The following is a 13,211-nucleotide window of genomic DNA, read 5'->3' on the forward strand; positions in this document are numbered from 1 at the left end:
TATTTACATAGAACAGAAACAGGCCATTCAGCCCAAATGGTCCATGCTGGTGCTTATGCTCCACACAAGCCTCCTCCCTCCCCATCAGTAGGTCCTTCTATTCATTTCTCCCTCATCTAACTGCCCCTTAAATGCATCTGTGCTAGTCACCTCAACCACTCCATGTGGTAACAAGTTCCACATTCTCGCCACTGTCAAAATTTGCAGATGACACAAAACTTGGAAGTGTAGTGAACAGCGAGGAGGATAGTGATAGACTTCGAGGACAGACAGGCTGGTGGAACGGGCGGGCACGTGGCAGATGAAATTCAACGCAGACAAGTGCGAAGTGATACATTTCGGTAGGAAGAACAAGGAGAGGAAAGATAAACTAGAGGGCACAATTCTAAAAGGGGTACAGGAACAAAGAGATCTAGAGGTACATGTACACAAATTGTTGAAGGTGGCAGGGCAGGTTGAGAAAGCATACGGGATCCTGGTCTTTATAGAGGCAGAGTACAAAGGCAAGGAGGTTACGATGAACTTTTATAAAACACTGGTTCGGCCACAACTGGAGTATTGTGTCCAGTTCTGGGCACCGCACTTTAGGAACGACGTGAAGAGATTTACTGGAATGATTCCAGGGATGAGGGACTTTAGTTACGTGGATAGACTGGAGAAGCTGGGGTTGTTCTCCTTAGGGCAGAGAAGGTTGAGAGGAGATTCAAAATCATGAAGGGTCTGGACAGAGTAGATAGAGAGAAACTGTTCCCATTGGCGGAGGGGTCAAGAACCAGAGGACATAGATTTAAGGTGATTGGCAAAAGAACCAAAGGCGACAGGAGGAAAAACCTTTTTTGTTTCAAAAAGTGAGTGGTTATGATCTAGAATGCACTGCCTGAGGGGGTGGTGGAGGCAGATTCAATTGTGGCTCTCAAAAGGGAATTGGATAAGTACTTGAAGAGGGAAACAATTTTCAGGGTTACGGGGATAGGGCGGGACGAGCTGAATTGCTCTTGGAGAGCCAGCATGGACTCGATGGACTGAATTCCCTCCTTCCGTGCCGTAACCATTCTATGATTCTATTCTACAAAAGAAGTTTCTCCTGAATTCCCTATTGGATTTATTAGTGACTGTCTTATATTTATGGCCCCTCGTTTTGGAGTCCCCACAAGCAGAAACATCATCTCTAAATCTACTCTATGAAACGCCCTTCATAATTTTAGAAGGCCTGTCAAATCACCCATCAGTCTTCTCTTTTCTAGAGAAAAGAACCCCAGCCTGTTCAGTCTTTGGACACATCTGGCTGAGGCAGAGCACAAATTACAGTGTGACCTGGCTGGAAAACGTTGCAGTGAATTGGTGCAGTCACAGCCATAAATTTGGCACAAAAAAAGGTCCTACTGGGACAGTGGCGTAATAAATACAGCAAGAAATTCCAATCACATCACTTTCCAGGCAATCAGAAGGTGGAGAAACTGTTTGAAAGAAAAATAGTTTTATGTAACAGGAACTTGCTGTTTTGAAACGGTTACCAGAATGCAAAAATCTAGCTGGTGCAGCATGTTGGGAGTACGCTGTTGGTGGGAGGAAGGTTCTAGCCTCACTGATTGCCTAAGCTTACAGGTATGTCAAGCAGAAGTCTCGTATTTTTCTTCCCCAAAAAGGTGGGAGTATGGTAAAGGAGAGAAGTTGAACGAGCTATTCTCGAGCTTCCCAGTCCGGCAATGCCGCGATTTTAAAATTCTCATCCTGGTTTTCAAATCCCTCCGTGGCCTCGCCCCCTCGCCATCTCTGTAACCTCCTCCAGCCCTACAACCCTCCGAGATCTCTGCGCTCCTCCGATTCCTGCCTCTTGCGCATCCCCGATTTTAAAAATCACTCCACCATTGGCGGCCGTGCCTTCAACTGCCTAGGCCCTAAACTCTGGAATTCCCTCCCTAAACTGCTCTCCTCCTTTAAGACGCTCCTTAAAACCTACCTCTTTGACCAACCTGTCCGAATATCTCTATGTGGCTCAGTGTCAAATTTTGTCTGATTTACACTCCTGTGAAGCACCTTTGTACATTTTACTATGTACAAGGCGCTGTATAAATGCAAGTAGTTGTTCTCGGTCTCATCTCATGGTGGCAACATCTTGGGGATGAGTCACACTCTCCAATCCACTTAGCAACAGTTGCCAAATCGATGAGGTGAGACCTGGTGCGGAGGGAGGGGGAAAAAGGAGAAGTAATTCTGCAGAGTGAATGCAGTCAATTGATACGACTGTAGGGTACTCGGCAGCTGTGCAACCCTTATCCAGCCATTGTGCTAACTGCAAATTCCAACCAAGAGTGTAAAAGCAATATCCCTACGTTAGGATCGCTAATCTTAAAAGTGTAGCCACACACAGGATGGTGTTAGAGTGCCAATAAAATACAAGAACCACTTTAAAAGACTGAAATATCAAAGATAAGTTCAAACAACTTACTCTCCTGTCTTTCCTTCCAGCAGTTATTTCGAAGGTTGGTTATATAATCATCTTCGACGCTCTTTTCTATTTTTTGTAACATCACACCTGTGTATTCTTTGTCAAAGTCTTTGTTGCCATAGTAAATGACTTTCAAGTTACTGGTTTGCCTCTTGACAGTGTGTCCTACAGCACTAGAATTACAGAAGTACTCGATTAGTCAAGTTAACAATTGTTCAGTTGACTGAAGATTAACCCGTTAATTATTCTAGCTACTGGAATTATCCATAGGCTCTCGCGCAGTCTTCAAGAAGCCGCAGACCATCGCATCAGACGTCATTTTAGGTTTAAATTATTAAGCAAGTTTCTTTAACGGAAAACAAACAAGCAAATTAATAGATTTTTATTACATAAATATACATTTCTATTTAGCTCCTCAAACAGTAAAAAGATAATGTAAATGCAAGGCTAGTCTCTTATAGCCAATACCTAGAGATGCAGTTTTTCTTGTATGTCTTACCACTGCAGGGGTGGTGCTAGGCTAAACAATATATTGTAGAAATTCCACACTGAACCAAAGAGTTACAGCTCCTTAAAATATCTGGGTTTGAATAATTGTTAATCACATTCAAAAGTAACTGGGTGTCACACACAGCGGAATAAATCTCAAGTCTACGTTTGCTTGAAATAAACTTGGCTCCTCCCTCAAGCTTTGCAAACAACCAATGATACTTGCGGCATTTTGCCACGTCGGGGAAAAAAACACTCGAATCAGTGTGGTAAAACCTAGCTGCTTTTATTTCCGGACCCACTAAAATATTCCATCAGAGAATAACAAAGTGATACCAGAGAGAGGACATGGGAGTGTAATTGTTACGATGTGCTTACTCCCATTAAGGCAGGGGTGGAATATCTAGTGTTCAGCTAACAATATGCAACTACCATACATATCACTTTTGTATAGAGTTAAGTTTGGGACAAGATTCTGACCACAGCTAGTTTGTTTTTTTAAAAAAAAAACTTATGACTAGTGACTGAATTAAAGGACACATTGAAAATAGTCAGTAATACTTACGCTCTATAGTAGAGACTGTATGGTGGAGTAGATACCATCAATTGGCTCAAAACTGACACCAGGATCAAAACAATTATGGGCAACAACTGAATAAACATTGAAAATCCTCCCTGTAAGTTATAAGAAAATAAAAAGTTATTTTCTCTAGTTCTAATCCATTACCGATTTGGAAAAAATTCTTCAAAATTGAATTGTACCACTAATTACAACAGCAACAACTTGCATTTATATATCCCCTTTAACATAGTAAAACGTCCCAAGGCGCTGAACAGGAGCGTTTTAAGACTAAATTTGACACCGAGCCACATAAGGAGATATTAGGACAGGTGACCAAAAGCTTGCTCAAAAAAAGGTAGGTTTTAAAAAAGGAAGAGGCAGAGGGGTTTAGGGAGGGAATTCCAGAGCTTAGGGCCTAGGCAGCTGAAGGCACGGCCGCCAATGGTGGAGCGATTAAAATCAGGGATGCGCAACAGGCCAGAATTGGATGAGCGCAGAGATATTGGAGGGTTGTAGGACTGGGAGAGGTTAGAGATAGGGAGGGACGAGGCCGTGGAGGCATTTGAAAACAATGAGAATTTTAAAATTGAGGCGTTGCCAGATCAGGAGCCAATGTCGGTCAGTGAGCACAGGGGGTGATGGGTGAACGGGACTTAGTGCAAGTTTTCAATTGAACCCCAACCTTCAGCTTTTTTTTTTGGAGGGGGTAAGAGAAAGTGTTTCAGATTTCCACTACCCTTTATGTGAAGTGTTTTCTGATACCACCCCTGAATGGCCTAGCTCTAATTTTTTTTTTAAGGTTATGCCCCCTTGTTCTGGACTTTCCAGAGGACAGAGAGTAGATAGAAACCATCTTAAACACCTCAATTAGATCACCCCTTAATCTTCTATACTCGAGGGAATACAAGCCTATTCTATGCAACCTGTCCTCATAATTTAACCCCTTAAGTCCAACATAAGGCAACACTGCTGCAAACACAATAAAATTTTGGTTCAATGAAAGGCTCTGCTGGTGAATTTATTACAGGATGTTATTTGAAGGGCTTTGATAAGGTAAATTGGGAAACACTATTTTACTAGTTGGTTAACTAGAGGGCATAAATTTCAAGGCCACTACCAAAAGCATAAAAAAGGGAGAAGTTAGGATGTAATAAACTGGATAGCGAGGTGGTGAAGGATAGAATACTAGAGCCTAGTTTGACTTATAGGGAGAGGTTAGGTAGACTGGGACTTTTTTCCCTGGAGAGTAGGAGGTTTAGGGGTGATCTTATAGAAGTCTATAAAATAATGAGGGGCATAGATAAGGTAGATAGTCAAAATCTTCTCCCAAAGGTAGGGGAGTCTATAACGAGGGGGCATAGATTTAAGGTGAGAGGGGAGAGATAAAAAAGGGTCCAGAGGGGCAATTTTTTCACTCAAAGGGTGGCGAGTGTCTGGAACGAGCTGCCAGAGGCAGTAGTAGAGGCGGGTACAATTTTGTCTTTTAAAAAGCATTTGGACAGTTACATGGGTAAGATGGGTATAGAGGGATATGGGCCAAGTGCAGGCAATTGGGACTAGCTTAGTGGTATAAACTGGGCGACATGGACATGTTGGGCCGAAGGGCCTGTTTCCATGTTGTAACTTCTATGATTCTAGTCTTCAGTTGCTTCCAAGCCTTTATTCACAGAGATCCCCCTTACACACACCACACCCTCGATATGCTCTCTCAAATGGATATGAGAGTCCCCAATTGATGTGCACCACCTGAATACAATTAACACTAATTGATATAAATCATATGGACATAATTAACAGGAGAATGTTATTTATTTACTCAGAGACTTGTTAGGACATGGAATGGGACAAGGATGGAAGCAGAATCCATAATAGCTTGGAAAAGGGAAGGAAATAAATATTTTGGAAAAAAAAACTATGGGGATAGGCCCGAGAAGTGGGATTAAGCAGACAGCTTTCACAGAACCAGCATAGACACGATGGGCCGAATGACCGCCTTCTGTGCTGTAAAATACTATCATGCTATATTTCTAGTTGGAACACAAAAGGTTGAGCATAATTCTCATTATCAAATCAAAGCAAACAGAATATCCTCAACATAACCCCTCGCTCCAAAGAAAAAAAGTAAAAATTATAATTCTAATTTTCTTTTTGGCACATGGCCCTTCCGGGCAACTTATAAGAAACTACATACATCGCCTCTCTCTTCCTCTCGCTCAGCTCTGTGATACGATTGATGAGATGTGTATCTTGGTCTTCCATTGGAATATGCATGTGTACTACCTAAAGGAATGTATAATTAAGGATAGTCAAGTAATCGCATCAGCATCTTGAAGAGTCCAACAATCTGGCCTGGAGACATTTTTGCTTATTCTGCTAAGATGCATTAGAAATTATCCCACCTCACAGAAAAACACTGAAACTGACATAAATAATTGAAAACAGGGAAATCAATGTTACGAGCAGTAGGTAAGATGATACTCCAATACAAGGGCTTTCAGTACCAAAATATCTTTTCATAACGCAATACGAATTACATTTAAATTGTGGGTTTTGCCTTAACACCAACTCCTGAAGTTTCCGCCCTGGTATCAGTGCAATCTGGGCACGATGGACTGAAATAGCGCAAAAGACCGGGGAGTTTAAAAAAACGTAAGCGAGTTGGGCCCCACGACCGCTCGAGTATCCGCGATCTTTGACGCTGGTTCAAAAGTCAAATCAGCCTCACTCTGAACAGAATTTGAGAGAAAAAAAAAAAATTACCGTCCTTTATAGAAAGCCCACCCCAGTTACTCGAGGGCCCCCCCCACTGGCCCCGTTCCAGCCACAAACCGTTGATGCCCGATTACGCTGCTTCAAGGGAGATTTCACGTTCGGGTTTATGCTAATGAGTTTGCACGTAATTGTGCAAACGGCGCATTTTTCCGATTGTGCCCCAAAAGATTTTTTTTTTTTTTTTTAAAAAGTGTTTACTCGATCTTCTCTTCCCCCGTGAAAACAGAATTAAACAGCGGAGAGCCTACACAGAAATTACAACATGGAAACAGGCCGTTCGGTCTATCCTGGTGTTTATCCTCCGCATGAGCAGTAATGCTAATCCCATGTGACCAAATTTGTATGGTTCCGAGGTAAAGCAGGTAGCTTTACACACTGAAATCATAGTAGGTACAGCATAGGAGGCCCATCGTGCCTGTGCAAGCTCTTTGAAAGAGCTACCCAATTAGTCCCATTCCCCTACTCTTTCCCCCATAGACCTGTAAATTTTTTCCCCCCTTTTAAAAAAGTATTTATCCAATTCCCTTTTGAAATTTGCTATTGAATCTGCTTCCACCACCCTTTCAGGCAGCGCATTCTAGATCATAACAACTCGCTGCGTAAAAAAAAATGTTTCTTCATGTTGCCTCCTGGCTTTTTTTGCCGATTGCTTTAAATCTGTGTCCTCTGGTTACTGACCCTTCCGTCACTGGAAACAAACAGTTTCTCCTCATTTACTCTGTCAAAACCATTCATGATCTTGAACATTTCAATCAAATCTCCCCTTAACCTTCTCTGCTCTAAAGAGGAGCAACCGCAGCTTCTCCAGTTTCATCCCCGGTACCATTCTGGTAAGTTTTTTAAAAATATATTCGTTCATGGGATGTGGGAGTCGCTGGCGAGGCCGACATTTATTGCCCATCCCTAATTGCCCTTGAGAAGATGGTGGTGAGCCGCCTTCTTGAACCGCTGCAGTCCGTGTGGTGACGGTTCTCCCACAGTGCTGTTAGGAAGGGAGTTCCAGGATTTTGACCCAGCGACGATAAAGGAACGGCGATATATTTCCAAGTCGGGATGGTGTGTGACTTGGAGGGGAACGTGCAGGTGGTGTTGTTCCCATGTGCCTGCTGCTCTTGTCCTTCTAGGTGGTAGAGGTCGCGGGTTTGGGAGGTGCTGTCGAAGAAGCCTTGGCGAGTTGCTGCAGTGCATCCTGTGGATGGTACACACTGCAGCCACAGTGCGCCAGTGGTGAAGGGAGTGAATGTTTAGGGTGGTGGATGGGGTGCCAATCAAGCGGGCTGCTTTGTCCTGGATGGTGTCGAGCTTCTTGAGTGTTGTTGGAGCTGCACTCATCCAGGCAAGTGGAGAGTATTCCATCGCACTCCTGACTTGTGCCTTGTCGATGGTGGAAAGGCTTTGGGGAGTCAGGTGGTAAGTCACTCGCCACAGAATATTCAGCCTCTGACCTGCTCTCGTAGCCATAGTATTTATATGGCTGGTCCAGTTAAGTTTCTGGTCAATGGTGACCCCCAGGATGTTGATGGGGGATTCGGCGATGGTAATGCCGTTGAATGTCAAGGGGAGGTGGTTAGACTCTCGTTGGAGATGGTCATTGCCTGGCACAAAAGTTACTTGTCACTTATGAGCCCAAGCCTAGATGTTGTCCAAGTCTTGCTGCATGTGGGCTCGGACTGCTTCATTATCTGAGGGGTTGCGAATGGAACTGAACACTGTGCAATCTTCAGCGAACATCCCCATTTCTGACCTTATGATGGAGGGAAGGTCATTGATGAAGCAGCTGGAGATGGTTGGGCCCAGGACACTGCCTTGAGGAACTCCTGCAGCAATGTCCTGGGGCTGAGATGATTGGCCTCCAACAACCACTACCATCTTCCTTTGTGCTAGGTATGACTCCAGCCACTGCAGAGTTCCCCCCCCACCCACCCCGATTCCCATTGATTTCAATTTTACTCGGGCTCCTTGGTGCCACACTCGGTCAAATGCTGCCTTGATGTCAAGGGCAGTCACTCTCACCTCACCTCTGGAATTCAGCTCTTTTGTCCATGTTTGGACCAAGGCTGTAATGAGGTCTGGAGCCGAGTGGTCCTGGCGGAACCCAAACTGAGCATCGGTGAGCAGGTTATTGGTGAGTAAGTGCCGCTTGATGGCACTGTCGTCGACACCTTCCATCACTTTGCTGATGATTGAGAGTAGACTGATGGGGCGGTAATTGGCCGGAATGGATTTGTCCTGCATTTTGTGGACAGGACATACCTGGGCAATTTTCCACATCGTCGGGTAGATGACAGTGTTGTAGCTGTACTGGAACAGTTTGGCTGGAGGCGCAGCTAGTTCTGGACCCTCTTAGGCCTTGAATACCTTTGTGTTGTCTATCTGTACTCTCACCGGAGTTGGTAGGGACGTTTATGTCCCAGTCTTGGTAAATTGACAGATCAGGAATCTCACCCAAGTGGTCATTCTTCAGGTCTGAACCTTGACAAGAGTGTCAGGAGACTATTTCAACTGGGTGGGAGGGAGAGCGAAGAATCATCACAGCCACGAGTCAGTTCTCACCCAATGTTCATACACTTGCATTGGGTTGCCAACTCTCCAGGACTGCCCTGGAGTCTCCAGGAATTGAAGATTAATCTCCAGGACACTGCTGCCAGCAAAAACCCAGGGAGAAAAGTTACAGGGGAAATTAATTTTTTTTTAAAAAAATTCTTTGAACACTGGTATACTAGTTATATAAAAAAAAAATCAGACATGGGGATAAAAGGCTGCTTGACTGAGTGAAGAATCATTCAATTGGGTAATAAAAAGTGTGTTCGCTTTCCGATTGGCCGTGGGAAGATGGTGCCCCGCAAGGATGGACGTGTCAGACGACCAATAGTGGGAGCGGGGCAGTTGGAGGCAGGAGCGTCATGCGATGAAACTTCCAGGAGTACGTCCAGAGTTGGCAACCCCACGCTTGCAACAAGATTGAAATCAGGAGGAGAACCCTGGCTGATTTGTCTCTCCCCACCCAGGCACACTGCGGCCGATTGTATCGCCTCCATCACCGCCCCAGCGGAGTTCAGCTAAACTCAGCACACCCTACGAATCAGACCTACTACTATTTGGCCAAGTTACACTTGAACTTTACCAAGTATGGGGGGGTTGCCTCAAGTCTTGTTGACAACTATCCGCCCTCTGCAGTTACAACACTTTCACCATATAAAAGTGTTCAATTTCAAATCACACTTTACCACCAAGAACTGACATCGGTTTTAACTTCATGACTTAACACTAAATTCTACAGTCTTCAGTGATTTAACATTTTTTTATAGACAATTAAAATAGCCAAATTAAAAGACACCCAAAATGTTTTTGCAGTATATGCACTATTAGAACCAGAGTGTCAGAAAATAGTTTGCACAACTAGTGACAAAACATACTTGCAACTGTCACTCGTTCAGCTCCCACTTGTGAAAAAAAAATTTATCGTTATTTTTTTTTTGCGAGGACATTTTTAAAATTGTACCTGCAGGGAATCCTCCTCCAAAGAACATGTTAAATAAATCCTCCGGAGTAATGTCTGATTCATAATTCCTGTGAAATTCAAACCCTCCGTGCTGACAGTTACCAGGGGACTGGCTGTTGCCGTATTGATCATAGTCCTTTCGTTTCACCGGGTTACTGAGTACAGCGTAGGCATTTCCGATTGCTGCAGATTAAACAAAAAAAAACTTCATTAAAAAAGGTAATAATGAGGCCCCGTCTACCCTCTCAGGTGGACGTAAAAGATCCCACCGCCACTATTTTGAAGATGAGCATGGGAGTTCTCCCCGGTGTCCTGGGCCAATATTTAACCCCCAACCAACATCACTAAAAATAATCTGGTCATCACATTGCTGTTTGTGGGATCTTGCTGTGCGCAAATTGGCCACCATGTTTCCCTACATTACAACAGTGACCACACTTCAAAAGTACTTCATTGGCTGTAAAGCGCTTTGGGACATCCAGGTCATGAAAAGGTTCTATAGAAATAGAAGTTCTTCCTTACTTTAATGCTTAAACTTTTTTTCTGCCCAAGTCCCATGAACACCACCTTGCATTTCCTTAGCACTCCTCGCATAAGCATTATGTCTCAGAGAGCTTTACAATCAAGGAGCAAAGAGATCAGGAGCTTGGGGAAAAGGGGGAAGGGGACAATAGGATGGGGAACCAAAGGTATGGTCAAAGAGGCTTTTAAAAGCAGGGAGAGAGATATGGCAGAATGGAAGGGACTGTGGTTACACAGTTCTAGAGGATAGGAGGAGTGTACGAGCCATCAATGGTGCAGCAGGAGCGAGTGGTCCTATGTTGGTAGAATGGAATATGCATTCAGGAGGAGATCACCAAGGTAGAGTAGAGTAGAGGGGTCGCGTAGAGATTTGGAAACAAGGATGAGAATTTTGAAATGACTTGCTGGAAGGCAGTAGAGCTTGAGCCTGGGAGCGAATGTGCGCCGTATTAAAAAAAAGGGAGGAATTGAAGCTTATGGAGAGTTGACATGGGGAGGCAAACACTCGACATGAAGGATGCATGGACAAGGGTTTCAGCAGCAGATAGGGCAGAAGTGGGCAGTACTGAAAGTCAGAGAAAGGCATTGGACGTTTGGGAGGAAGTAAAGTTTGGGGTTAAGCAAGACTGCAAGGTTGCACACTTCCCGAGGGTAGCTGGGGAAGGATATACTTGCCTTAGAGGGGGTGCAACGAAGGTTCACTAGATTGATTCCTGGGATGGGAGGGTTGTCCTATGAGGAGATTGAGTAGAATGGGCCTATATTCTCTGGAGTTTAGAAGGACGAGAGGGGATCTCATTGAAATATATAAGATTCTGAAGGGTCTTGACAGGGTAGATGCGGAGAGGTTGTTTCCCCTGGCCGGAGAGTCTAGAACTAGGAGACATAGTCTCAGGATAAGGGGTCGGCCATTTAGGACCAAGATGAGGAAACATTTCTTTGTTCAGAGGGTTGTGAATCTTTGGAATCCTCTACCCCAGAGGACTGTGGATGCCGAGTCATTGAGTATATATCATCAATAGATTTTTGGATACTAAGGGAATCAAGGGATATGGGGATCGGGCGGGAAAGTGGAGTTGAGGTCGGAGATCAGCCATGATCTTCTTGAACGGTGGAGCAGGCTCGAGGGGCCGTATGGCCTACTCCTGCTCCTATTTCTTATGGTGCATGGAATTGAGGCCAGAGGCATGGAACTGCTACTGAGAGAGTTACAAGCCGATGGAGTTACAAAAGATCTTACCAATATTCAGTTGGAGGGAGTTTTCTTTCATTCAGATCTTGATATCAGACAGGCAATAAGCTTTGGGTGAATACAGACTCCAGGCATCATCAGTATGCATGTGGAAGCTGACTACACTTTCAGGTAATGCCAGCAAGTGATAGCAACTAAATAGTGGAGAGGAAGGAACTAAGGATGGATCTCCATGTACACTTGTATTCCCTGGAGTATAGAAGATTAAGGGGTGATCTAATTGAGGTGTTTAAGATGATCAAAAGGAGTTGACTGTTTCATTCTACCTCCCCTATTTCCTCTGGTGGGAGAGTCCAGAACAAGGGGGCATAACCTTAAAATTAGAGCTCGGCCGTTCAGGAGTGATGTCAGGAAGCACTTCTTCACACAAAGGGGAGTGGAAGTTGAAAATGTCAAACCTGAGATTGGTAGATCTTTTTTTTTTTATTAGGCGAGGGTATTAAGGGTTACGGAACCAAGGCAGGTAAATAGAAGTTAAGATACACATCAGCCATGATCTAATTGAATGGCAGATTAGGCTCGAGGGGCTGAATGGCCTCTTCCTGTCCCCATGTACACTGGAAGTAACCACTCGAGCAGAGAAGGGCAAGTGATTGGCAGCAATGCAGTGCCTGGCTCAAGTCTTCTAGTCTGGAGCAGAAGAATCCACATCAAACAGACTGATTTATAGTAGAGTGGTGAGAATATGGAACTCGCTGCCACATGGAGCAGTTGAGGTGAACCCCTTAAATACATTTAAGGGGAAGCTAGATAAACACAGGAGGGAGAAAGGAATAGAAGGATATGCTGATAGGGTGAGATGAAATAGGGCAAGAGAAGGCTCATGTGCAGCATAAACACTGGCATAGACTTGTTGGGCCGAATGGCCTGTTTCTGTGCTGTACATTCTATGTAATCTATTTTCAGAAAAGGAGAGATGTTGGACTGTGGGATTACTTTGCCACAAGGAGTGGTCAAGGCACAGACCAAGGTAAAAGTGGATAAATATTTGAAGAGGGTGACACAGGGAGGGAGCAGGGCAGCGGGATTAGACGCCAGCTGCAGTCGATTCCGAAAACCATCAGAAAATGCACTGCATCCTTTGGGCTACCCGACCAGATTGCTGTTTTGATACATGAGCCTTAAGGAGGGAAAGCCAACAGTCCATGGATAAAGTTTAAAAAAAAAATATACTCCAGACAAGACTTCTAAACTCACCTTTGAAAGCCTCAGTCGCTCCGGGTGCATGGTTCTTATCAGGGTGAAACTTCAGAGCCAGTTTTCGGTAAGCTTTCTTTAGATCCTCATCAGATGCGTCTTTGCTGGTCCCCAGAATCTCATAGTAATCTTTACATCTCTTTATCCTACAGAGAGATTGGAACATTCAATATGTGAATGGCCTCTCAACAAGCAGGAGTTCATTTTTAAAAAAATAAAGTTACTTACAAAAGCACGCCAAGAGCAATCACTGCCAATTTTTGCTCATGTAAATTGTACTTTTTCCAAACAAAACACATAAATTAAGGCCGCTACCCCCCCCTCCACACCAAGAGCAACACGTTCATTGAAGTTTGGATAATAAACAGAAAACAACATATTTTGTTTCCACGTTTGTCTCATTACCACTCACCCTCCTTTTTACCTCCTCCAGCTCTACAACCCTCAGGAGATCTCTGCACTCCCC

The 13,211-nt window shown here is 44.2% G+C and overlaps 1 protein-coding gene across 2 annotated transcripts in view; it reads right to left on the minus strand.

The window, feature by feature from the left end:
* The window catches only part of dnajb14 (DnaJ heat shock protein family (Hsp40) member B14), a 40,410-nt gene that overhangs the window by 1,734 nt on the left and 25,465 nt on the right, over positions 1 to 13,211 (minus strand). For both annotated transcript variants that reach the window (XM_067994512.1, XM_067994511.1), the window contains exons 3-7: positions 12,746 to 12,891; positions 9,775 to 9,957; positions 5,692 to 5,780; positions 3,504 to 3,613; positions 2,450 to 2,622 (exon numbers count right to left, since the gene is read on the minus strand). In XM_067994512.1, coding sequence (XP_067850613.1) covers positions 2,450 to 2,622; positions 3,504 to 3,613; positions 5,692 to 5,780; positions 9,775 to 9,957; positions 12,746 to 12,891 — 701 coding nt within the window. The remainder of the gene's footprint in view (positions 1 to 2,449; positions 2,623 to 3,503; positions 3,614 to 5,691; positions 5,781 to 9,774; positions 9,958 to 12,745; positions 12,892 to 13,211) is intronic.

The sequence above is a fragment of the Heptranchias perlo genome, chromosome 1 (genome assembly GCF_035084215.1).
Source record: "Heptranchias perlo isolate sHepPer1 chromosome 1, sHepPer1.hap1, whole genome shotgun sequence".
NCBI classification, from domain to species: Eukaryota; Metazoa; Chordata; class Chondrichthyes; order Hexanchiformes; family Hexanchidae; genus Heptranchias; species Heptranchias perlo.